General features: G+C 38.5%; 2 protein-coding genes across 11 annotated transcripts in view; one reads left to right on the top strand and one right to left on the bottom strand.

Annotated features, from left to right (window-relative positions):
• The window catches only part of LOC149692278 (semaphorin-1A-like), a 241,301-nt gene that overhangs the window by 176,699 nt on the left and 37,561 nt on the right, over window positions 1-27,041 (bottom strand). For 9 of the 10 annotated variants that reach the window (XM_089867981.1, XM_089867986.1, XM_089867984.1 and 6 more), the window contains exon 3: window positions 1,943-2,004. The exons of the other annotated variant lie outside the window; for it this stretch is intronic. The gene's annotated coding sequence lies outside the window, so the exon portion shown is untranslated. The remainder of the gene's footprint in view (window positions 1-1,942; window positions 2,005-27,041) is intronic. 10 annotated transcript variants of the gene reach the window in all.
• On the top strand, window positions 19,112-24,646 carry LOC149692287 (uncharacterized). Its single transcript, XM_089867540.1, has one exon. The coding sequence runs from the start codon at window positions 19,112-19,114 to the stop codon at window positions 24,644-24,646; it is 5,535 nt and encodes a 1,844-aa protein (XP_089723666.1).

A 27,041-nucleotide genomic window follows, 5' to 3' on the forward strand; every position in this document is an offset into this window, starting at 1 on the left:
CCAGGTGTCTTAACTGTACATACGAAACTTCTAAAGCATCTAAGACTAAATTATATAAAGGCATTCCTAACAAGTTTTCTCTAAAGTGAAAAGAATATATAAACAAGCGAAAAGTCTAATAAGCGGCGCTAGACCTAAACAACAAAGATACACAATTCAAGTTTCAAGATCCTAGCAAAATTTAATTTCTCGGTTAAGGCGAGACTTGAGAAAACTCAAAACAAAAGAATCACGAAACAGTTCGTGTTGCACGCGCCCCATTCGCAGCGTGATAAGTAAAAGCTGACGAAAGTGATAAAAGAGAAAAGGTGTATGCATGGGGTATTCATTATCAAAGTTAGTTATAGGCTACACCAACCAACTTTTAACTAGAAATAAATCTTTTAAAATTCCTTTTACATAAATAAATGTTCTCTACGATGTTCTATTCGTTTTGTTTCGAAACCAGCGCGAACTAAACGAGTATAATAATGCCTAGCTATAGATTGTTGTTGGTTTCGAACAAAACAAACTGTACTTAAGGCAACGTAGAAGTAATTAATAATAGAACCACAAGTCTAGGCCTCGTACAACTACACAAGCAACGCTTGCTTCCCTTAACGAATGCCTGTCAGTCTAGCAAAAGTTTTAAATATTAAATGGGAAATTTTTAAAGTGACCCAAATAGCTGTAATTTATTAAAGGTAAAACAGTTGTTGATTAAGTACCATTTTTCGGTTTAAAACTTTAAGTACTTGAAAGCGATTGGATAAATAGTTCGCTACTGAAATTCGTCGAGAAATTATTCTCCTTAAACTATAGGTTTGAAATAAAAGAAATGTTCAAAATTAATTCCATCTAGGTTAGATTTCATACCAAGGATGCAAGTTTTATCAAAGAAAAAATTTCAAACTGAGGTGTAATCTATTCCCAGAAGGCAGAAAAAGTTTCCCAAAAATGAAGAAAAATGAAATTGAGAATTCAAAATATAAGAATGAAAAGAAGGGCTTCTCTCTCCCATTTCGTTGCGATATCGCTCAATTTCTGTATTAAGAAAAGGGTAAAACCTTCCCATAAAACCCGAGAAGAAAGATAGAGAAATAGAAGGAAACCCCTTCCAATAAAATCTTAGAGATTGAATATTTTTCTTGAAAATAGTTGGAGAGGAGGTTGGAATGCGCTGTAATATGAAAAATAAAAAAAATAAAACAAAAACTCCCAAAATATCCGAGATTTTTTCTTTTTTGGAGAAAGATCACTCTTAGGAGAACAAAAAACTTGGCAGGATCTAGACCAAGTTGAGAATAGTATATGGAGGAGAAGAAGAACAAAAAAGTTTTTTCAAATTTGCTATAGAATCGACTCTAACTTTGATTCGAACTCGTTTTTTATAGCAAAATAAAACTAGCTTAGATATCGAGTCTCGAGATATGATATCTCTACCTTCTTTTCTTGAGCTGCTTTTCTCAAAATCCGAGCAATATTTGCGAGAGCATGCACCACACACAAACACACGCCTCTTGTCTGGAAACTAGGCTATTGGGGCACGTCTATACTCTCTATACACCACCACCATCTCTTCCGATAATATAAGTACTAAGTAGGAATGAAAAGGTTCTTGCCAAGGCTTAGGGTGCGGGTTATATAGGATACTGCAGCGGAGTAAGTTTTAAACCCAGGCCACTGGGCTCTCTCGGTTGGTATATAAGTAAAGTTTTTAAAACTCAAGGCCTTCTCTATACTCAGTGGGAACAATACGTCGCAAGGAATCATACACACAGTATATACAATAAATGAAATTCTCTTTTCTCCATGAACATGGCAAGGCTTAACGTGCGTATTCCTTATTTATCAGACAACGAACTGGGTTTAGAGGGTTCTGTAGCTACTTAAGCCTTGCCAGGTGCAGGTGAATTTATACAATTTACGTCAAGAAATATCAGGTAAAAACGTGAAAAATTACTTTTATTTCTGTCCTCCCCTAGAACACGTGACTTTATACTATTCATATGACCAAGTTAATTCCTGTAAATAGAAAAAATAAGTAAATTTTAATAAAAAAATCACGTAATCAATGATTAAAATATTTCCAAAACAATCTTAATTTCAATCATCTAAGCCTAAAATAACGCGTTACAAATCTAATTTTCGTCTGCTAATATCTACGATTTGGACAGACAGACACTGGCAACACCCAATCATCATCAAGTTTTAGATATCACACGTGCTAAAGAAAAAGAAATGGCGATCAACACGCTCTCCGTCTAACCCATAGTCTATTGTACAGATATCAGATATAATTTATATTTTTTTCTTTGTAGAGAAACAAGCTTAATAGCGGTCTAAATACAAACGGCAAACAGTGGAGAAAGATTTTTTTCTTTTCTTTTCTTTAAACGTATTATTATGTTGAGTTGATAATGCCAGACCGGTTAGATCAGGCACGAAATGCATGGCCATTTAATAATAGCCCTAACACAGAAAAAGAAAAATAACTTTGAATGCCGCTCCGTGCTTGCGGGAGAAGAGGTAGGCCTATCAAAGCCAACCCAAATCAATACGAAAAAAATCTCAATTCAGAACCAACTGAACGATACAGAAGTCCCAGTTTTTTCACTGTAACATTATAAAGGGGGTACCAATAAGGGATCCAATAGGATATGGTTGAGAAAAAAAAGGGGAACCGAATTTGTGGGCCGTTTATACTATAAGTAGAGAGAGGGGAACTACAAAATTGGCAACCATGCAACGGGTGACTGGGGATCTGAATTGGGTCTATTGTCAAAGCTGTCAATTGGTAGTTAATGTCGGAACTCCCTCGACAGATTTTCTCACACAATTTCAACGTCATTCTTACGTAATTGTCAGTACAAGTGAGCAGTGTAGGGACCAAGTTGAGGCGGAAGGTTACCTCTATACTCTATCAATTGCTACAAAACGTTGTAACAGAGTATAGGGATGAAATGTTAAACTGGTTTTTATATAGGCAATAAATATAGTTAGGTATTTGTTTGAAAGTTGAGTCATCAAATTTATATATTTACCAGAAGTTAGGCCTATAGCAAAGGCCTAGAATGAACCGAGTTCAAACATAGCAATGGGCACAATGCAAGATGGAATAATAAGCCGTTTGGTTTAATTGCTGAATTTTTTAAACTATCAGGTCTGTTAAGTCATCAAGTCCCATATGAATTTCCTAGCAGGGTTACACCGAAACAAATCATAAATTTTCAAAACTTGAAAAGATGGATTAACCTTGCAAACAAATGTAAAAGGGGCGCGCAAACCCAACAATCATACATACGTCCTCGGCTAACGCGCCCAATTACCCTTCACCAACAACGACTACAGAGAACCCTTATGGAACCCGCCCTAATTAGCCGAATAAATCCAATACAACACACGAAAACCAAAAAGATTTAAACCAGAAACATTTGTGAAGACTAATAATCATACACCTAAGATCTAGTAGTAGTAAGTCAAATATATGCATAAACTGCATGCGTACTAGTTTTGGGGGGTCCCAAAATGAGAAAATGGATTAGACAATTGATTCTTCTCAGCAACTAGAGAGAGGGGGTATTAGGAACGAAAGGTAATGAATAAATATTCAAATTAAAATGATGGCGAGACCCGAAATTAACGTAGCCCGTTGTTAATAACCCCGAAACAATTAATAAAGCGACTGCAAAAGGCTTAAAAGGTAGGACGTCCAACGACAAACGTTCAGTACAACACAACGCCTCTAAATCAATGGCTTCTTCCCTCGAGTATTCGAGCTAGTCTTAATAACAAACGTAGGTAAAGGGTTATAGTGACATCACACACCCGATTCCTTATCGGTATCGAAAACTTCACTCTCGCACTCCGAAACTTAATTGATAAGTAATCGTTATCCCGTCTTGGTGCAAGCCGAAGCCTAAGGAGCTATATAAGCAAATCCCGTCGCCGCCTATAGCAATTGTCAGCGAGAACTTATTGATTAATTAAAGGCTAGCTAGCCCATCAAGCCTCTGGAGCTTCTAAATTAGTCGTCGTTAGGCCTTGGCTCGACTCTTACACATCATCATCTTTGCATTGTTAGACTTATTTGTTTTCCTTTTCCCGCAAGTTACCGAATCGTTCTCAATTCCGTTTGTTAGTTTGAAAGATTTATACAAAATGACTTTCGAATATAAATTTTCCGATACGAATTTTCCGATTGAAATTAAGGCTTAGAAGGTCACGTGATTAAAATTATGGTTTCGTAATCTTTCAACTTGATTAACGGAAAGAAAAGTGGTACATGCATGGAAAATTCGAGAAAATAAATTATTATTTCTATCAGAAACACTTCTAGGCCTAAATGAAATATTTATCACGTCACCCTATTTCTTCAGGTAAAGGTATAATCTTCATTAGTAAATCATTTAATACAAATTGCAAGAAACGATGAGTAAATTCCTCAAAAGAGAAACGCATACCAGAGGCTGCGCGCATCATATCCCGCTGATTTTGGGTATAAATAAACCGTGTTATAAATACGGGGGAAAAGGCCCGTATAATCAGCCTAAGAGGTGCGGTAAAAGTAAAAAAAAAAGAAAAAAAAAGCTGGCAAATCATCTCATATTTGATTAAATACAAGCTATTAGTCGGCCTTGCCGAAACGTTTTGAATTATCATTTCCCTTAAACACTCCGTTTTTTCTTCCACCCATATCATATTTGTATATTAATTCCAGAAACCGATGAGAAACGGCGTGTAGGGGGGGGGGGGCAATAGGAAGGGAGGGAGGATGGTAGCAGATGGCACTAATTAGGGGGATTTCATCTCGTAACGCGATTAGAGAACAATAATGAAATGGAGGAGAAAGCCCGAGCGATGATGATTGGGAGAGTCTGATTACGCCAAGCTGTATTATAATTCCATACCATTCTACGACATGACTTTTCATTAAACACGGCATTACACTCGGCATTTACCTCGCATTGAAACTCGCTGTCAAGTTAAAAGGGTTTTCGGTATAGCGATGGGGATCTCGCGATGTATATAAGAGGAATTCCGCTTATCGGTCATTTGAGCGGAATCAGGCTTGGGCTTCTCCGTTGGACCGGAATTCGATCAGAGTTCCGCTATTAAAAGGGCAAAAAGCGCAGCTCCCGGGGAATGCCAACACACACACAGAACCAACCCGATCCAACAACCCCGAGATGGGGTTCGTATGTACGAGTTAATATTGACGAAGGACCTGCGGTTGAATACAACCCCACATTTCGAAAAATGATAACGAGAAGATTTCTGGGCAAGTATTTTTTCTTCTTCCTTTCCTTCCCTTCCATCATTCAGGAATTCATTTCCATCTTCCTTAACCTTTAATTCCAATCGGAGAAACGAACAACTGTCGTCAAAAGGAGAGAGAATCTCGTTCAAAACCTCGTTTTCGTACTGCATTGAAAAGCAAGAATTCTCTCTTTCATCGTGCCAAGTGTAGTTGGCTTCTCATTCGAACAGAGGTGTACTTACGACTCGCTTTGTTAAACACTTTAAAAGAACTTATTTTCACTTTTTCTTCTTTAATTAAAAATTTTTTATAATTAATTATGGCATCTTGAAAGTAAATTATTTTAATATTTTGAAGTTCCAAGTCTAAAATTTTGTAAATTTCACTTACAAATCACGGTTTTTTGTCAAATTAAAAAAAAAACCAACAAAACCAAAAACGTTGGGATAAAAAAATTGTCTTTCGAAATTTCGAAATCACTGAATTCCAAAATGGACCCATTTAAATAAATTGGCAATTTATAATATTGGGTCGGTTCTTATTTTATTTATTTTTTATACTCGTTCAATGAAGTTTAGACGGCAAAATTAATAAATAATAAGATTGCAACCTTGAAGCTAATATTTCGTCTATACTCCTCGAGAAATTTTGTAATCTGTCGAATTATTCCCTCTTCGTCCAAGAGTAACTTACAACGTAGAGAAAGTTATCGCGCATTAATAAATAACGTTAAAACCTAATGACAGACATTGCAAATTACTTTTGAACATACATACATACACCTTAGTTAAATCCGAACCAAGGCCAGCCAAAACTTATATACTCGTTTCAGAGGCCTATATTAATATTAAACCGGGTTGGCAGTTAGGCCTAGCTTAGAACGCGATTTATTTTTATAATAAAATGAGTATAGGAAAGAGAGAGAGAGAGAGAGAGAGAGAGAGAGGCACACGTCAATATTTTAAAGGGGGCCCTACTGTAACACACGAAGGGGGGGGATAAAAACAGGAGGGGGGTTGCTAAAGGTAATCATGATTTACGAATTAGGAGTGGCAGCGCTAAAGTTCTTTTCATTTTTTTTTTAATCCAAGGTTCGTTGGAAAGAAAAAAAAAATAACAAAATAAGTAATAATAAATTCACTCAGGGTCTCTTAAAAAAGGAAAATATTTCTCGATAGGTTGGTTTCCCAGTAGCTCAAACGGTCTTGGCCACCGTGAGAGACCGTCAGAACGGTTGAACATAAAGATAACACCTTTCTTAAAAAAGCTGGGTCAGGTTTACCTTGAAACGACTTATTATTAAATTAAGTGTCTTGAAAAATTGGCAGAATGCAATTTTTTTTTTACTATTTTAAATTATGAGCAAATGAAGTTACTAATTAACGGGGTTACGGGTAATTGATTAGTTCAGGGTTTGGTAATTAAGTAAATTGTAAAGTTAATTAAAATACATAGCGTCACACTAATTAAATCTCTCCCATAATTGTAAATACAGGGTGTGAGTGAGAGTTAAAAGTAAGGGCCAGGTATAGAATTTTATATGAAATAATAAAAATAATATAAAATAATGATCATTAGAACGACTTTTTAAAAATAAATCCTAAATAAATAAATAAGTCATCAAAAACATCATACACAATTTGCCTCAATAAACCTAACCCCCATCATTCTATCTCCCATGATCCCATCTCCATTTCCATATACATCCATCCACGTGTGTCCCTTCAAACGTTGCTTTTAATAATGATTTTTACAGTCCATCAGGGATTTGCACATCCCTCCTCCAACGGACATATAACAGAGATGCATCTCTTTAAAAGAAGAAGATCAAGAGGAGAACGAGAGAGCGAGAGAATTGAAGAGGAGGATGAACTGAAGGGGGTGTGATTTAGTTTCCAATCACCGGATAGTGGTTGGAGAGTAGAGTGACTAAAGCCCAGTTTGAGCCCATAAATCCAATCAGGGGGGGGATAGGGAAAGAATTTTCCCCCCAGTTCTTCCTGTTCTACCTCTTTCTGTTAGTTTCCAACCAGGTTCTAACACCCTTTGAGTATTAATCTTTCCGATTTCAAAGACGACGGAGAAATACGTCTCTAGACGACAGTATACTGTCCCGGTATATCCAGCCCCAGGGAGTCCCTAATGTAAGCCTTTGCCACGCAGTACTCTTAACGAATAGCATCGGATCTCATTAACAAAATTATATAAAGACCATACAGGAGACAGAGAAAAAAAATATATATACCCTTTTCTGAGCCGAGATGCATGCACCAGAGTAGAGAAAATATTTATATAGCTAACTCTCTTTCAAGTCGAGACAGACGGTGCATAAATTTATTTTGAAATGCTTTAGATTTGAACGAAGGAGGAGAGGGGAAGGGGTAGGCCTTGAATAAACGCGGATCTTATAAACTAAATCGAGTCTAGTAGAAATCTCTCTTTCACCTTCCTTCCATCCCCTTCTCATCCTGAGGCAATAAAACTTAAAAGACAGAAACACTTTTAGGCTTAACACTCCTTGCGTTGAAAATCTACTATAAACAGAATCCACAAATAGAAAACTTGATTTCCAGGCTAACAAAATGGTTTAGAAATTCGAGGTTGTTTAACAATAATCATCGAATTCATCATAAAATGTTGGCATTCCGTGATAACAATCATGATATCTCAGGTGCATCTCGCATATACGTCTATATTCAATTAGGGGAAGCTATTGGCTTCTAATAGCTAATTCACTCTGTGTTTATGACATGGGGGGAAACTGCGAAAAAATCATTAAATTTTCTAAAAATCCGAGACTTCGTTTATAATTAAATAAATAGCAAATATTTAACAACTGGAATTGGGAATTCCACCTGAGCTAATTTTGTCTATTTTATGGAACATAAAATTGTGAAGAATATAATACGTCACGTCACGTGTTTTTAAGATTAACATTGACACCCTATCCGCAGGAATCCCAGAATCTACAGGAGTCGGACGTATCGGGCGATAACACGATTTTGGTGGTCTATAACATTTTTACGAAAATTCGATGAAATCCCAAGAGAGACGAAGAGAGCGAGTGAAGGGTCCCTTCCATTGCATCAAGTTTGTTTCAGGAGCGGTTATAAAAGAAATATTTCATCTTGACTAAATAAGGCGATGGACGCCGCAATCCCCGCCGTATTTAGTAAAGTAACAAAAAAAAAAAAAAAGCTAGAATCTTCCCGTTGTCATTGATCCACTTTAATAGCGCAAACGGTTCGGGTTCGATTCGCTTCAACTACGTCGCTCATGGACGCTAGCTGTGTGAGGGGCCCCCTGATGGCGGGAATACGCCCGTGGCTATCTCTTTCCCTACTGGTTTCGTCCTGGTGGTGGTATTGGTGCAGCAGCGACCGTTTTCTAGCTTATAGCAGAATTCTATCCTGAGAAAGCGAGCGCGAGGCCAAACGCGTGGGGATGATGCAGGCAAGATGCTTCGCGCGCGAAATCGATCGCGCCCTTCCTTTTTTTTCCATTCCGCAGTGAGATAAAGTAAGAGAACGGTGGCAACAATTTGCCTCAAACATACAAGTAAATTAGTAAAACGTCGACAAAAACGAAATTAACGATTTGACAGACGAGAACGTGAGTTTTTCCTCTTGTACGAATGGACCAGTAAACAAAATGGTTCCACCGTCATCATAGCTCATCTCACACAACCTATTGCACTTGGAAATAGAAGCCCAAACGAACTTTATTCCCAGAAGCAAAGCGGTTGAAATAGCTTTTTTTTTTCTTCTTTCGGTTGGGGAGTAAACCTAACCTATTATTACCCCCACGTTTCTTTTGTTTGTACACTAGCAACTGAGGGGATAACGCGATAAGGGTAGACGCCCCTGCTCTAAAAATAGAGGGGAGAGAAAGTATAAAAGGCGCCTTCGAGATTACCAACGCCGCCTCTTCCTAGTCGTCTCAATCTCTACAGACCCGTCGTAGAGACCAAGACCAACTCGAGGAGAGAAGTTTGCCTGGTGGCTGGCTTCCCCCGAATGCAATGCATGGTCCATCTCTTATTTCGCGAAGTCTAATATCGAGAATACGTCCAAAATTACAATCGGCATTGCTCTGAGCTACGTTTCTCGTTTTTCTTTGAGCAGGCTATCTCACAACGATTCCTTCGAGATTTCGGTGGCGCTCTGTGTAAACAGAAGTTATTTTAACGCCATGACGTCCGCCGTAAAATTTCGGGGATTTTTCAGACGCCTTTTCCACGTTCAAACCAGACCCCCCCCATCCCATCACCCCTGGTCCAAGCAATCCCTGGACAGATAGAGGGTGATGCTCTATAGGTTATTTCGTATTATTGGATTGGAAGCTATACGCATTCAATACCCAAGTATAAAAAAGAGAGAAGCCACAATCTCATTCAACGCCCTCCCTCAACCGTCATACGTTTTGTTTCCTATTCTTCTTTTTTACGGTCGCGTAAAAACGGACCGTGCTTCGACATACAAAGTCGCGAGTGATGCCCATTTTTCCAAAGCGAGAGGGAGATAGAAAGAGAGGGGTGTTTTCTTTAAACAATAGGCTGCTTTACGCACGTTTGATATCGAAATTGGTTAAAGGCGCCCACGTACTGCAACGTGAACTTACGTCTTCGCAACTGTCTTAAGAGTGGGTAGATTACGCGTCTAAAGACATCCATCCTCCCCACCCATCTTCAATGAAGCGTGGATAATAACCACCAAGAGATTGAATTTAAATCGGCGATAATTTAAAATTTTGTGAATTGACGACTTAATAATTCAAACCCTATAAGGTCATTGGTACGCTATCAAACGTAGACCGGAGATATCTGTATTAGATTAGAACACCATGCATGTTTACTGAACCATGGTTAAAACGGACTAGACACTATTATAAATTCACTTCCGGAAATTGTTACTATAGTAACGTTACATAAAAGTTATTTGATCTACAATGCTAAGCCTTGTCAGCAAGCAGCGCAACAATGCCCCCTAAGCCTAAGCCCCTGCGTCGAGGGGTCGGACGTTTAGGAAAAAGTGTACGGGATTTCGAAATCCAATTTGATTTCTTCGGATTTCGTTTGATTTCATCGGATTTCGTTTGATTTCATCGGATTTCGTTTGATTTCGTCGGATTTTGTTTGATTTCAGAATTCGATAAAATCCAATGGATTTCATCGAATTTTGAGATTTTTCCCGTGATTTCGTCGGATTTTGCTATTTTTACCGTGTTTTCGACGGATTTTGCGATATTTCCCTTGATTTCTTTGAGTTTTGAGGTTTTTCGAGTGATTCCCTCGGATTTTGAGATTTTCCCCATGATTTCGTGATTTCTTTTGATTTTGGATTTCGTGAATTTTGTAATGTATTTCGTGAATTTTGTAATGGATTTCACGATTTCTTTACTGATTTTGTGATTTCGCTTCTGATTTCGTGATTTCTTTGTTGATTTAGTGATTTTTTTACTGATTTTGTGATTTCTTTACTGATTTTATGATTTCGTTGCTGATTTCGGATTTTTTATTTGATTTCGAAATCAGCCTTGATTTCGGATTTCTTAAATTGGATTTCACGGGTAGCGTACGGGATTTCATGAATGACCGACCCCTCGCCCTGCGTCATCATTGTTCCCTACTTCACGATTTTCGTGACATTGATCGGTGTGCGCGTAACAAATAAAAAAAAACCACCCAGAATGACCGAGGTAAAACAATAAACCCATACATAAATGCGCGAGTCACCTTTGAGGGCCAAACAAAAAAAAAAAGGAAATCCACTTTCATTACGTAACACTAATTAATTAGGAGAAAGAACAAAAACACGTGATACAGGACGCACCTGCTATGGTATTAAAGATAACCAACCGTTTTCTTTTCACCTGTTCATCATAATCCGAGAGAGAGAGCATGCCTCTGAACAAAACACCGGACATGCCTATATAATAAACATAATAGAAACGCGTCGTGTTAACTTAACCAACCGTTGGAAGACTGCCGGTAATTTTTTCTTAGTGCTCCTGTTAGTTCTTTTACCAGTAAAGACTAAAAGATAACCTTCAAACGAGAAGCTTCTTCTTTCGAACGGAAATGAAGAGGTTATAGCCCAATTTCTGGTCTTAATCAGAAGATCGCTCAGACCCTGAGGCGCCCAAAAGAGAGATGTGTACAACGGACGAAGGATGGGAATTGAGAGCTAAGAGAGCTATCGCTATAGCGCTCTTCATCGCGTGCATGCTCCATACAGCATTTAGAAGGACATCCGGTTTTGCTATTTGGACAAAGGACGATGCCACTCATGGTCCAAGGCAGTTAGTTACGTAGTTAAACATCGCGAATTGTGAATGTCAAATGCAGGCAGCTATGGCTTTCAAGCTAAGAGTAGAAGACAGAGATGGGGACTAAAGATAATAACGAATCAGAGGAGAAAGTTGAAGAAAAAATAACAATCTCTTCCAAAACAATACAATCCATTGTTGAATAATTTGAGATAATTTAAATTCATTATTATCAAACTAACTCTGACAGAAACGTGATTACTGCATTCGTCTTACGCGTGATTCAAGCGTGAGCCATCTAATTCACGTCAATTGTAAGCCATCACCTCTTTACCTACCCTTTATACCTAACTAGCTTGCCTGGAAGAAAGGCAACAATTTTAAAACCTTTTTTTAACAGACAATATTCTCATTTTAATTATCTCAAATAAACTAACGTCTCCGTTTATATTATTGCCCTATTTAAAATGAAAATTGTTGAACCATTGGAAGGGGCCCGGTCGTATAGTACAGGTAAGGAAGGAGACAGGTAGGGGATGGGATAGGATGAAGGTAGATGAAACCCCAGACCAACCATATATATAGCAAAAGAGAAAAGATAGTAATAAAACAAGCGGTACCGGCGACCATCTTCGTTGGTCCAGGCTACGAAAAGCGCGAGAAAGAGATAAAACAAATGACCAAACACATTTTCTGGCCGTATTAGGGGCTAGTAAAACGTGACCACGCCACCGGTGGTCAGGAAACGGCCAATTTGAAAGAAACAGTTCCAGCTTAGTGTAGAACTATAGGAGAGTAAAGTTACCTGCCTAATACCGCGTTCAAGGCGAGGCAGGCAGGCAGGGCAAACAGAAGAATGAAGGAAAAGGTGCGATGGAAGGGGTGAAAGCCCACCCTTCAAGAAAATCGAAGGCAATGGGAGCGGAGCAGCGGTCCTCTTTTCTTTTAGCGAGCGAAATATCATCGGGAGAAACTGCAGTCTGTGCATTGCAAGATAGATGAGTTCTCTATTGACGAGGCTCACGCCCCCTTACAACCCAATGGAATCTCATGGGCGCCCCCCCCCCCCATCACCCCTCCGCAACTATCCTTTTGGAAAACCGTTCTCGAATTTCCGTTTACCCATGGCATCGGCAGGCACCCCTTTCGAAAAAGGAAAAAGACAAAATAGACCGGGATTCTATATTTAGGCTTTGGATTTTTAATGGCATTGGGAAGCCTATGTACGATCCGTCAGCGTTACTGTACTCTCGTACCCCACTAACCCATGGAACCTATCTTCTTCTTTCCTATATGGTATATGTGGTCCTTCTTTTCCCTTCTCCGCTACGGAGCAGCTGCGAAAACAAAAGAAAGATCCTATCCCGGGGTTTTACTTCGTCCACGCACCAACCAATCTACGAGCTCCCTTCCTATACATATAAAGCTCATTCGCATCGCGATAAATCGAAGGAAGGGAGAGATATGTCTATTCTTAGGAATATCGATTTATGCGGAGAACATTTAAAGACAGCCTTAAAAAGCATTTGAATACAGAGAGTTTAAGAAACTTACCGACATAAAAAAAAAGTTAGACGTTTTGCGAATGCTTCGTTAAGTAGTTTAAATTTCACAAGAACTTGAATAAGAGTGAAGCCTAAATTGAAAAGAGCGCGTGATTTTTCTCGCGCCAAATTGAAATATCTTACGTCACGAGCGCTACACGTTTTTTTTTAGGTAAATTTCTTAAACTCTGTAATAACTGAATAGAGTAATGGCACCTACTTGCCTTTGACTGTATTAAGCTCTATGGGTAGTTAACACGGAGTGCCACTACTCTATTTAAAAGAAGTAAAGAGGAACTGAAAAATGGTAATTAGAATTGTCAAATTGATTTACATTCACTTAAAAAAGGCGGCTTAATGTCTATAAATGTCTCATTAGATCCGTTACTTCCACGTGTTGTTACTTACCAAAATTATATAGTTAATTAATGACTATATAAAATCCAAACTAAATCCTGACTAAAACTGAAAATGTTGCTTCGCGAATCAATTTAAATACGGAACACACGCCCAGAAACGTGCTGGAGCATCCATTAGTAAGTACATCTACGAGGAAAAATAATCCAAAATACCTGTACATGCCCATACAAGGAATGCACGGGCAGGTATAATTATTTGTGGGCAGGATAAGGTCCCCACACTTCCCTCTCATTTCACCCTAAGGGGTGCTGCTGATGTTTCGGAATCTTTTCAGAAACTCGGGTATTTCCTCGTTGTTCCGCGCTTACACAGAGGACGCAGGGGGGTGCCAAAGACATTCCACGGGACCCCCTTGTGCCCTGACCCTAACAAGCAATGACCCTCACGGAGAGCTGGGATGGGTGGGCGCGAGACGGGAGGGCGGGAGTCTCTTTCCTCTCTTTACATCTGCGGATGACATCCCTTAGACCATCGAGTACTTGGGTAACTTTTCAGCGTTACCAATTTAAAGATCCACGTGAAACTAACAACGTGACCACTGACAAGGCTTAACGGAAATGAATGTATAGGTTAAGGGAGTTCACGGGGGTTATTACGGGTAATGGAAAACTCATACCCATGCAATGTAACAACGCGCCCTATAAAAAGGAAAGGTAGACGAAGTGAGCCAAGTAGAAACAATGTTACAGTTATTATTACCCTATGCCATACGTCTCCATTATTGCGACTGTTGCTCTAATAGACTTCGTACGACTGTTTTCAACCTTTTTCGCTAGAACAAACTGTATCTACGACCCTGTCGGTGAAGGCTCTCTAAACATACAAAGGCTATTATGCCTTCCAAAACTTAATCGTGAATTTCTTATACGAGGTCGATCGACATTGTGTTAATTTTGGTTTAAAAGTTTTCAACTTATTGGAATCAAAAGCCGAGGTTGAATTTCTTTCGGTTGCAATTTCCGCCATGCACTTGTCAACCACCTTCTTGACATTTTTTTGACATCTTAATGTTAAGAGTATATATACAGGGAGCTAATCTTTTCTTGGGAATCATTTTGTTTCATTTTCCTTTCATTTTCAGTTTAGTTTTTTGGGGTAGTCCAGAGAGCAAGCAAGCTAGCAACGAGAAGCACGCACCAGACTGCGTAAATGGCTTTTTCATTTCATCAAAAAGAGGGAGAAAATAGCCGCCCCTCGTACTAGTAAGTATATAAGAAACGGCAATTTAAAAGACTATCCCACTTTCGGTTCAGTGTTAAGACTTAAAAAAAAAAAGTACAATTTTTTTCTATCCAACAAAAATGGCCTCCATTAAAAACATTTTACGCTAGCTGCATTAGGCTTAGGTACTTACAAGTTCTACAAGCTACAACTGCCAAAATAATCTTCTTTCTTTGGAGCGAGTTGTAAAAGGGGCGGGAGGGTAAGGTGGATATGAGGCCTTTGCAAGAAAATAAAAAATGATGATACAATCACGGCAAAGTGGTAAAAATTTGCCCGAGAGATGGCCCTAATTCCCGTTTCTACTAAACGAGGACACGAACTTATTTTGTATTTTTCAAGTATTTTTTTATTTCTTTACTAAATTTAGGCCCACCTTGAGAAAGATTAAATTTGAAACTGACAGAACGATCCTAGTACCTTAAGTAGATTTCGTTATCGTGTCTGTCACAAACTAGTCTTTCTCCAACTCCAACTATTTTATAAATCAAGCATTTGTATATTTTGTAACCTTTGACCCTTCCCTTTTATATACCGGAGAAAAAAATACCCCTGCGCTGAGCAAAATACTAAATAAAAAAAGTGTTTCTCGAAATAATTTAAGAATATCCTAATTAGTACATCCCATTGCATCGAAATCGGAAACGAAGTACCAAATAATTCAACGGGTGAAACTTTGATTATAAACGTGACCAAATTGTTTTTTTCGTGGCAATGATTTTAGGTCCCGTATTATAAAATCGCGTCAAGGAGGAGGTTGGCAGGTATAGGATAGGGTGTACGGTGTAGGACTGACTGTTGGTAAAACTTAGAATACGGAGAAGAGATGAAGCGAAGGAGAGAGAGAGAAAGGGAGAAGAAGAAGGGGGCTCCAAGAAAGAAAAAGGCCAAAGTTGTAATTTTCCTCTTTCACAAGCGCACGCACGTATCGAGGGAGGGCCTCCTTCAACTTATACCCTGGCAACGGAAGCTACCATTTTACGAGTCAGCTTGCTTAATAGCTAAGAATTCGGGGGGAGGAAGGTAGCGCCAGAAAAATCCTGATGGGAAAAGAGCGACACCAGATAGAGCCCTCTAGGGTTTTTGAACCGAAACCTCTCGTACGCGAATCTCGAGTAAAAATATATAAAAGCCTAGTGTTGGGAAAGAAAAAGGCTCATCTCCAATGGCTTCCGACGTCTACAGCAGAGGTCGCCGAGCGGTCTAGCTCTCACTTTTCAGAGAGAGAGAGAGAGAGAGAGAGAGACTCGCAAAAACCAAATAGAAATAAGTACAACTACAACAAGCATGGTCAAGGACGTACTGAAATGAGTAGGATCGTTACAAAACTCCTCCCCTTATCTAACGTCAATATTCCACTAGCGATGATAACGCGGGGCTATACACTCCTTGATCTATATACTCATGAGCGCGTAGACTACATTGAATTATACACACCAGTGATCTCTAATATATGCCTCTACGTACAACGTCTTACGTCATTGAAATAAAACTATTTTAAGCGATTAATTTGTAATTTCGTAATCTCATCCCTGAAAAGGAAGTCAACAAAGAAATAAAGGGATGTCTTAAAATTTATTACGAGTTCCATCCAAACTGATGGGGGATGTTTATTCAAAAATACTCCCCAAACCAAAATGTATCTTCATCTGAAAAGTTGTAGATTGAAATATATCTCCAAAAGGGCCTCTTCATCTCTACGCAAAAGTAAATGTTGATATAAACATTAACGACTTTGTTGAAAACTTCGCCTAAATGGAGTTTTCTCCAGTTAAGAATATCCAAAAAGAGGACTACGCAAAACTAATGGTTTGTGGCGAGACTATAAGCAGCAACTAGACAAGATGGTAAACACCCAGTTACCCTCAAAACCTCTCGAACCTAAATTATTAAGTACGAGTTAGAATTGGATAGAAAATCTTTAATCTTGGCCGAGAACGAAACTAAATCTTTTATTGGTTACCCCACAAAGTCCCGCTTATATAGAGAGAGGAACGAAAATCTTGCGTCACGGAAAAGAGCGGTCAAGCGAAGAGGCTCTTGCGTAACTAACATTTCAAGTCCAAATTAAAATCCCCAGACTTAACGACTGGACCGTTTTATTACCTGGCTGGTAAACAGAAATATTAGTTCTCTCTCAAGAAATTTTCCATCAAACTCCCAAAACTTTTAAACCATTATAAAGGATACGTTCAATTTAAAATCAGACTGGTCTAACCCAAGCTATAAGGTACAAAACGAGACCGAGTAGGTCAATAGTGGCACGCTACTACGAGAGAGGGCGCTTAATGATTAAACTTCAGGCTGTCGTCAGCCAAGGCTTAACAAAGAAAATCATAGAAATCCTAACGTGCTTAGAGCACGATACTAATCAGTATAAACTGCAATTCCTCACTCTTGTACCAGTACACGACTTCCACCCCTCAAAATTAAGCACCGAGACGTTTTCTCTCACCATTATCTTTGTAAAAACAATCACATTTGTTTACAGAGCCGCCGCGATTCCTAACTAATGATAATAAAGTGAACGTCATATTTCGCAGTCAGTATTAAGGGTGGGGAAACCTAAATAAGTTGAGGGGAAAAGAGGTTTAAGGGTCACCCCTCCCTCCCCCCTTTAACCAACCTTAACAGTTCCGTAGCAGAAAAAAGAATAATGATTCAGGGCCATGGTTTTCGTGAGTCAACCAAATTACCAAAGATTTTTGACCATTAAAATGGCGGGAAAACGAAAACGACTCCCTTCCGCGTACTGCAACATACAACACAACTCACGCGCGCCACCCCTGGAGTTTTTAACGCGTAAATTAATTGTCTTCCTTCATAATTTCCAAAGAAGGGTACTCCCGCCTTTACCTTTATAACCCAAGGGCCCCCAGTAGGAAATAACCCCTTCAAAAGGTGCTCTTGGTATGCAACTAGCCACTCTGCGCGTTTCCCCGGCCTCAAGTTAGGTTAGGCGCCAACCATAACGTCGAGGGACCCCTCTTTGCCTTGATACCAAAAAAAAAATCTCGGAAGTTTCAACCTGTCCTTTGCTCTTTTAATAAACGAGGGAACGGGGGGGGACGAAAGGGGTAGTCTTGGAAAATAATTTACCATCGTTGAGTAATATTCATAAATCAGAATTATCGTCATTATCATTAACGTGGGATAAAACGAAATCTAGGACCTATAATAGTCATTTTTGGGGAGAAAATGGATAGTACAATTGCCTTTTATCCATTGGAAAATTCCATTAAAACCCTAGAAAAACAAATAAACGCTGGGAAAATATCCTCTATCTCCAGGGTTGGCAAGTTTTTGCCAGGGGTGGAAAAAAACCGCGGTTTTTACCTGGTAAAAACCGGGTGGCAAAAACTAATTTTTCCGCGGTTTTTACCGCGCGGTTTAAACCAGGTTAAAACCGGTGGCAAAAACCATTTATTCCGCGGTTTTTTCCACTTTTAAGGTTTTTTCCAGTTGCTATGTGAAGTATTTGACTAACTATTCATTAAATATTCGCGAAAAACCTGGCAAATTTGAATACTAAAAATTTAATAGAGTAATAACCACCTCAAATTTAAAAATTAAAAATACTATTGTTATTTTTCTAACATAACAATAACAAAAATCACGAAAATGCACTTAAAACTCGCTAGTTTACCACTTTGTAACTGTAAATAATTTTGTGTATTTTTATAATTATTTTTAAATTTGATGTAAATTTATTTCACTATCTCTTTAAAAAAATTTTGTAACACTATCCCTTTAACTAGTTCAAAAAACCCTACCACAAATTCTCAACCTTTAATCCGAACTACCCCGCCTACTTCTTTCAAAAACATCTCAAACTGTCTCTCTTTCTTTAACCCTTTCTCCCTGCCTATAGCCATTGCATTGATGCTATCCCAGGTAGTGGAAAGTTTTATAAAATGTTCCAAAAGTGTACCTTATTTTTTTTTTGTAACCTGTATGCCCGCTAATCGGCAGAATTCTCTCGGAGCCCAAAGTAAAAGGGCTGCTCACCAAAGAGCACACAAAAAATAAAATACTTGTTGAAATCAAAAAGTTGCCTTATCTTCTAAATTTTTTCAGTCGGTTTAAAAGATAAGATGAAATCAAATCAAATTAAGCTCTCCCAGCTAAAAAATTAAACTAAAAAATTTAATTAATTCCCCTAATCGGAAAAGTTCGGAAAACAAAAGAACAAAATCTACATGGTGCCGTCGAAACGCCGGGATTAAACGAACAAAATTACCTTTGGATTAAAATTAAGTGCGATTACTAATCAATCGAGTACGGTTAAAATCAACCGGGAAAATTAAACGTGAGAGGGTTATTAAACAACCCGCGGTTCAAAACATTAAAAATTAAAGAAACAATCGGTTCAAAATTAAAGTGAAAATCAAAGACTAAAGGAACAATATCAGTGAAAATAATGGCTGACGAAAATCTGACGGATTATAATGCTTCGGCGAGCGGTAAAAACGCCGAGGGTTCGGGTAAAACAAACCCATCGAAGAAATCAAACGCAGCCGTGGAGTTTGTCAAATTCAAGGCGCTGAGAACACCGGCTCGCACTAATCTAACAAAAGCTACTAAAACAATGGATCAATTATTGAGCGATCAAAATACACCAATCGAAGAAATCGAGGACCAGCTAACGCTCATGCTAACAAGGGAAGCAAACCTAATTCAGCTAGACGAATCAATCCTGGGACTAATGACCGACCCGGACGTTATAGAAAAGGAGGCGACGGAAATAAACAGTTATTACGAAAAATACAACTTCGAGTCATTGAAGATCAAGGCCCAACGCATCGTAAGGAAGGCCAACGGAGCCAACGCTTCGGCAACGGGATCAGTAAATTCATCAAAGGACACGGCCAGCAACATCACCGTCGTCAGGGAGGAAACCAGCAGACTACCGGCGTTAGTCCTACCTAAATTCTCAGGGGACTTCACGGAATGGGCTGGATTCTGGAGCCGTTTTGAAACCACCTTTAAGGACAAGCCGAAAACTAGCAAGGTAGAAATGTTTAATTATTTGTATTCCTTATTGGATGGTGAAGCCAAAGAATCCTTATTTGGCATGAAAGCTAGTGACGAAAATTATGATGAGGCAGTTAAAACTTTAAAAGAGAGATTTGATAGAACAGACTTAGTTATCCATACTCATGGAAGACGATTAATGAATTTAGAGCCCGTGTCGGACTCGAGCGATACTAAAGGCCTACGTAATTTATATGATAAAATACAATTAAATGTAAGATGTTTAAAAGGTTTAGGAGTAGATGCTACCCTAAGTGGCACATTTATTTGCCCCCGTTTAATTGAATGCCTACCTAAAGAAATAAGGTTGGATTATAGTAAAAAGCATGCTAAAGATGGTGATTGGAATTTAAAAGCCTTCACCCAGTTTTTACAAAGTGAAGTTGAAGGTCGCGAAACGTGCGCGTTACTCGGTCTTAATGAATCGAAAAACAAAGAAAGGCCACGCCACCAAGAATATCGCCGCGAAAACTCATATCAAAATAATCGTTACGAAAACACGCGAAACAACAACACCCTAGCGACCAACGGGCGAAATTATGTACCAACGTCAAACGCGCTTATAACCAACGTTACACCGCGAAGCGTATTCTGCATTTTTTGCAAGAACATGGAGCACGCGTCATTTAATTGCAAGAATTACACAATGGAAGAGAAAAAATCGACTCTACGCGATCAGAGAAGATGCTTTATCTGTCTGAAGCCAAGCCACGACGCCAGGAGATGCGATTCTCACTATCAAAATTGCCGAATTTGCAGCAAAAGGCACAATCAAGCCATCTGTGAACAAAATGAAGCCCACAAAAAGGAGCCAAACAGACCCGCAACCACAAGCGAAACGCAAAACATAACCACAAATACCATCTTTGACTATGAGAGAAGAAACGTTCTCCTGCAAACCGCCCAAATTTTGATTAAAAATCCAGATTACCCAAGAAACGAAGGGTCAGAACCTTTAAAACTGGTTCTAGACAACGGAAGTCAAGGCACGTTCGTACTGAGCGAGGTAGCGGAAACATACCAGCTTCCGGTCGTAGGAGAGACAACCGTTTTGGTTAGCGAATTTGGAAACCAGGCCGCCGTGGAGAAAAAGAGAAAAATCGTGAGGCTAACCGTTGAAAACCTCTCGGACCCTGGAAAGAAGATCGAGGTGGAGGCCGTCGCAGTGCCATTCATTTGCCGCGCGCAAACACAAGACTGCCAAGAGATCAGAAATTTTATAGAGAAAACAGGAGTAGTACTGGCGGATGATCCAAGAAAAGAAGGTCCAAGTTCCTCAAAGATTAGCCTATTAATCGGAGGTGACTACTATTGGGACATAGTAAGTGGAAAAACGGAAAGACTTCAAAACAAACTCGTAGCCATGGATACTATCTTTGGATGGACCATAGAAGGCCCAATGAGCTCCCCCCAAACCAACGTCAAAAGGGTTGAAGTTAGCAACAATTTAATCACCGTGATGACAACTAAATGTCAAGATGCCGACCTGACGAAAATCGTTCAAAATTTTTGGAATCTTGAATCCATCGGAATTCAAGCGAAGCCTGAAAAATTATCAGAGGGAGACGACGTATTGGAAAGGTTTGAGAGAGACGTCCAATTTAATCAAGAAGATGGGCGTTATGAAGTTAAATTCCCATGGAACACCGAAAAGGAAATCCTACCTGATAATTTACCAATGGCGACCAAACGCGCTACCGGCTTAGCCAAGAGATTTAACAATAATCCAGATTATTACCAAGCCTACAAGAAAATTATCAACGAACAACTCGAACTTGGAATCGTAGAACCTGTACCGGAAACAGAACAAACAAGCAAGCCGGGCACGTACTACATGCCACATCAAGGTGTCAGTAGAGCAGATAGTACGACCACAAAATTACGAGCTGTAATGGACGGGTCCGCCCATGAAAATGGCCTCCCGTCACTTAACGATTGCCTATCAAGTGGACCAAATCTCAATCCGGATTTGCTCTTGCTACTTCTCAGCTTTAGAACGTACCCAATCGCCATAACAGCCGACATAGAAAAGGCATTTCTACAAGTATCTCTAGCTAAAGAAGAACGTGACACTTGCAGATTTCTATGGGTCAAGGAAGAAACAAATGGAAAGGTTTTGGAGAACGACTTCACCGCTCTGCGAATGAAGCGCGTTCCATTTGGCGTTACATCAAGCAGTTATTTGCTCGCCGCTACGATCAAGCATCATATTGTAAAATACGAAGTCACCGACAAAGAAGCCGTAAACACCCTTAATACCAAGCTATACGTCGACGATCTAGTTGGTGGAGAACACACGATTGAAAGCGCATTCTCGCTCTCAAAACGAATGTCGGAAATCCTAAGCGACGCAAAAATGAACTTGAGGAAATGGCAATCCAACTCGCCAGAATTACGTAAGATGTGGGGAGAAGCCGCTGCTACCCCTAACGCAGTCACAAAATTTGAGGTTCAAGCACCAACTGATCAAAAAATCTTAGGACTACAATGGAATCCAGTGTCTGACAGTTTTAGTTTCGACTTATCAAATCTAATCGAAATTTTAAAGGACATCAAACTGACCAAACGATACGCACTTAGCGCCGTATCCCAGATATTTGATCCCATCGGAATCCTAACCCCCTTTACCATCAGGGCGAAATTTATGCTACAGCAGCTATGGGAGAAGAAAACCAAATGGGATGAACAATTGAGCGGAGAAATCGCTAACAAATTCCAGAAATGGTGCCAAGAGCTAAGCGATCTAAGAAAATTTAAAATCCCACGACACTACTTCAAAGAAATCCCAACCGAAGATATCAAAAACAAACAAATCCACTGTTTTTGCGACGCGAGCAAAAGAGCGTACGCTGCAGTAGTATACGTGAGGTACGAGACGACCAAAGGAGAGATCGGTGTAGCCCTAGTAACATCAAAGGCGAGGGTATCGCCACTTAAGATGATTGACCCCTCGGAAAATGAGCTATCGCTACCGCGGCTGGAGCTTATGGGCTGCCTGCTAGGCGCACGCCTTGTAAATAATATCAAAGAAATTTTCGGAGATGAAAAAATTGAAACTTTCATGTGGTCCGACTCAACTATCGCGCTACACTGGGCAAAAGGATCAACCAAGGCATGGAAGCCATTCATCCAAAACAGAGCGGTAGAAATTCAAAAATTATCTGACCCGAAAAATTGGCAACACTGCCCAGGGAGTCAAAATCCCGCGGACATCCCCACTAGAGGAGCAAAGGTCGAAGAATTAGAAAAAAGCGAGTTGTGGTTAGAGGGCCCTACCTGGCTCAAATTAAGTAAATCAAATTGGCCCGCGGACAAATTGCCAGAAATAAATCTGGACTTAGTTGAAAAAGAAAAACGGAAGTTGATACTCATAATCAAGCAAAAGGAAAAGACAGGAATCAGTCAAATTATTGACTTAAATAAATGGAATGATATGGACAAAGTCCTTAGAATAACGGCTTACGTCTACAGGTTTTTAGACTACGCTAGAAAAATGAAAATTAACACGGGAGTAATCAAGACAGAAGAAATACACATGGCAGAAAATACATGGATAAAATGCGTCCAGAAAGAGGACTTTGGAGAAGAAATAACGTCGTTGGAAAATAATGGGAAAATAGAAAAAACCTCAAAAATTGCGGATTTAAGACCAATCTTAAATGAAAACAAAATTCTATGCGTGGGAGGCAGATTAGCAGAATCCAGTCTTGCCTATGAAATAAAACACCCAGTCATACTAAGAAAGGAGCAAAGATTAGCCAGATTAATCATGGACAGGTGCCATCACCAAATGATGCACGGAGGGATACAAAGTACTCTGACGCAATCGCGGGAATCTTACTGGATATCCGCCGGAAGACAACTTGCAAGAAAATCAGTTAAAGGTTGTTTACAATGTAGAAAAGCCGGAGCAAAACCTGGGGACGCCCCCACGGCCCCCCTTCCGAAGGACCGAATCGAACAAACGCAAAGTTTTGAAATAGTAGGAATCGACTTCGCCGGACCTCTATACATCAAAATGCCGGGTGGCGGCGTGGAAAAATCTTACATCTGCCTTTTCACGTGCGCCGTGACCAGGGCGATACACTTGGAGCTAGTGACATCATTAAAAACGCGAGAATTTTTATTGGCACTCACACGTATGATCTCAAGGAGAGGGATACCGCGAAAAATCTATTCGGATAACGCGAAAACCTTCAACCGAGCTAACAAGGATTTAGAAAAAATTTGGCAAAATCTAAAAAGCGATGAAGTCTTAAACTTCTACGGAAAAAAAGGTATTTCATGGCATTTTATAGTCGAGAGGGCCGCCTGGTACGGTGGATGGTGGGAGATATTAGTCAGAAGTACCAAATCTATATTAAGAAAAAACTTGGGCCAAGCATCTCTTACTTATGTAGAGATGGAGACTATACTCACGCAAACTGAAGCTGCCATAAACTCAAGGCCAATCACTTACGTAACAAGTGAATCAAACGATCCCCAACCCTTGACCCCCTCTCACTTTCTTATCGGAAAACGCATAACTAGCCTACCCCCTCAAGTAATTAAAAATGAAAATGTACCTAAAACCCAATTAGAATTAAATAACAGACAAAAGTATCGCTCCGCTCTAATGACCAGATTATGGAATAAATGGAAAAAAGAATATCTATTAGAACTCAGATCTGCTCATAAAATTAAATTAGCTAAAAATGAATGTAAAATTAAAATTGGAGATGTAATGATGATACATGAAGACAATGTAAAAAAGCATTTATGGAAATTAGGCCTAGTGACAGAAATTTTCGAAGGTAGAGACGGGAAAATTAGATCATGTATGGTTAGGACCTCAAATGGAAATTTAATTAGAAGGCCAATTCAGTTATTGTACCCTTTGGAAATTGACGCGATCTCTGTACACAAAAATTTAAATGACTAAAATTTAAGTATCAATCTAAAATTCTTAAAAAATTGAAACAAAATGTAACTAATTAAATTGTCAAAAAGAAAAAACAACATTTAAAACCAATTATCAACTGGAAATACTATCGTATTTCGGGGCGGAGTGTAAATAATTTTGTGTATTTTTATAATTATTTTTAAATTTGATGTAAATTTATTTCACTATCTCTTTAAAAAAATTTTGTAACACTATCCCTTTAACTAGTTCAAAAAACCCTACCACAAATTCTCAACCTTTAATCCGAACTACCCCGCCTACTTCTTTCAAAAACATCTCAAACTGTCTCTCTTTCTTTAACCCTTTCTCCCTGCCTATAGCCATTGCATTGATGCTATCCCAGGTAGTGGAAAGTTTTATAAAATGTTCCAAAAGTGTACCTTATTTTTTTTTTGTAACCTGTATGCCCGCTAATCGGCAGAATTCTCTCGGAGCCCAAAGTAAAAGGGCTGCTCACCAAAGAGCACACAAAAAATAAAATACTTGTTGAAATCAAAAAGTTGCCTTATCTTCTAAATTTTTTCAGTCGGTTTAAAAGATAAGATGAAATCAAATCAAATTAAGCTCTCCCAGCTAAAAAATTAAACTAAAAAATTTAATTAATTCCCCTAATCGGAAAAGTTCGGAAAACAAAAGAACAAAATCTACAGTAACCATGAATTTAGTTTTTGCCGGTTTTTTCCGTTTTTGCCGGTTTTTTCCACGTGTCCCGGCAAAAACTAGTTTTTTCCGGGTTTTTGCCAACCTTGTCTATCTCTCATAGAAAAGGGACAAAAATATTTCAAACAAAAAGGAAATAAAATTTAAAAATTAATTATGCCATTTGAACCAGTCCAGTTTTAATGTAAAAGTTTACGTTTGATTATTCTAATACTGGACCGAGCTTTCGATTTCAAAAGGGAGGTATGAATAATATAATATTGTAAATAATATACATACGTATAGATTTAACGATATACTATCTATTGCTAATGAGTTTCCTAATAACAGTTCCGGTTTCAATTTATATACATATATACAAACATTTTGATTTATAGTTTCCAGGACTATATATTTGTTTTATCTCACACGTATAATATAGTTTTGCTCAATTAGTTATTGCTTGATTTAATGATTATTTACCTGGCAATAGAATTGAATTTAATTGGACCCTCTGATAAGCCCCTACTACGTATAATAAAGATTACCCGAAACCTATGGCTCATTTTGAATGCAATCATTTTGATAATTTGATGTAATACAAGGTCGTATAAAATTATTATTTTTTTTTGTTCAAATAAAAGAATTGTTCGCAAGTAATTTATTTCGTCATATATTTTTTTAAATTTTTCTAGACGGCTGGATAAATTCAATAGAAAATCACTAGCCTGCGTCAATGTTTATTATTTTGAGGTATAAAATTAGCACATTATGGTTAGGAAATTTTGCGTTCTAAAATTAAATTATCTATTTCAAAATTAGTATTTTACTCCTAACTTTACCCGACTAATTTTAGAAGTTTATGAATTAATATTTCAATGAACAAGAATTTATGGTTACGAGCGAGTGAAGTTAACCATAGCAGCGTTTTCTCCCATTCTTGCAAATCTTGCAAATCTTGCAAAATAATGGAGGCAAGTTAAATAATAACAACTTTCAATCGACATACCATCAAATGTTACAGTTAGCTGATTTCGAACGCGACAAGTCAAGCCTAAACTTTGTTTAGACTGAATAGTACGATTAAACCAAAAACCCAGTTTAAAAGAAACTATTTCTGGTTACTTTTTCAATGTTAAGTGAAGTTAAGGTAGCTAGAGAAAAAAAGAGAGAGTACAGACAATAATGTTTGTAAAGTAATTTACCAATAAAATTTAACGGTATAACGTTAACCCATATATGAAGCGTGAAACCATAACTAACCATTTCGCCCCCCCCCCTCCCAAAAAGGCCAGTCGAACCACAATATAATAATAATAATAATATGTGTAATAACTAATAATCATAATTTCTTTATAAAAATATATATTTAAATTTAACCAATGCAGAGCGTGCATGTAAAAAGGAATCTGGAAAATGTCTGTTAATAAAAATTGGTTCTATTTTCGCTACAAAAACATAAATTTAATATAAAATGTATCCGAAACGATTGAAAAATATTTGTAACGCTACAATTTATAAAAAATAATATCTCGGAGCGATGCTGGCGATGTTTTTTAAGCTTAAATAATATAATATTTAAGCAGACAGGCAGAAAATAGATTCTTATTAAATCTTAAAAGAGGTCTTTTTAGTCTTGAAAAATCTCTTTTTAAGTTTAAAGAAAGAAAGAAAAAAACCTCCGGGCGAGATAGTCCCATCTTTTTTTATTTTTTAAACAAAAAGCACCGCCACC

The sequence above is a fragment of the Phalangium opilio genome, unplaced genomic scaffold (genome assembly GCF_054372755.1).
Source record: "Phalangium opilio isolate 3A_F unplaced genomic scaffold, DU_Popi_V2 ptg000024l_1, whole genome shotgun sequence".
NCBI lineage: Eukaryota > Metazoa > Arthropoda > Arachnida > Opiliones > Phalangiidae > Phalangium > Phalangium opilio.

Coding starts and splice junctions, on each gene's coding strand:
- LOC149692287 (XM_089867540.1), top strand. CDS start 19,112: ATGGCTGACGAAAATCTGACGGATTATAATGCTTCGGCGAGCGGTAAA.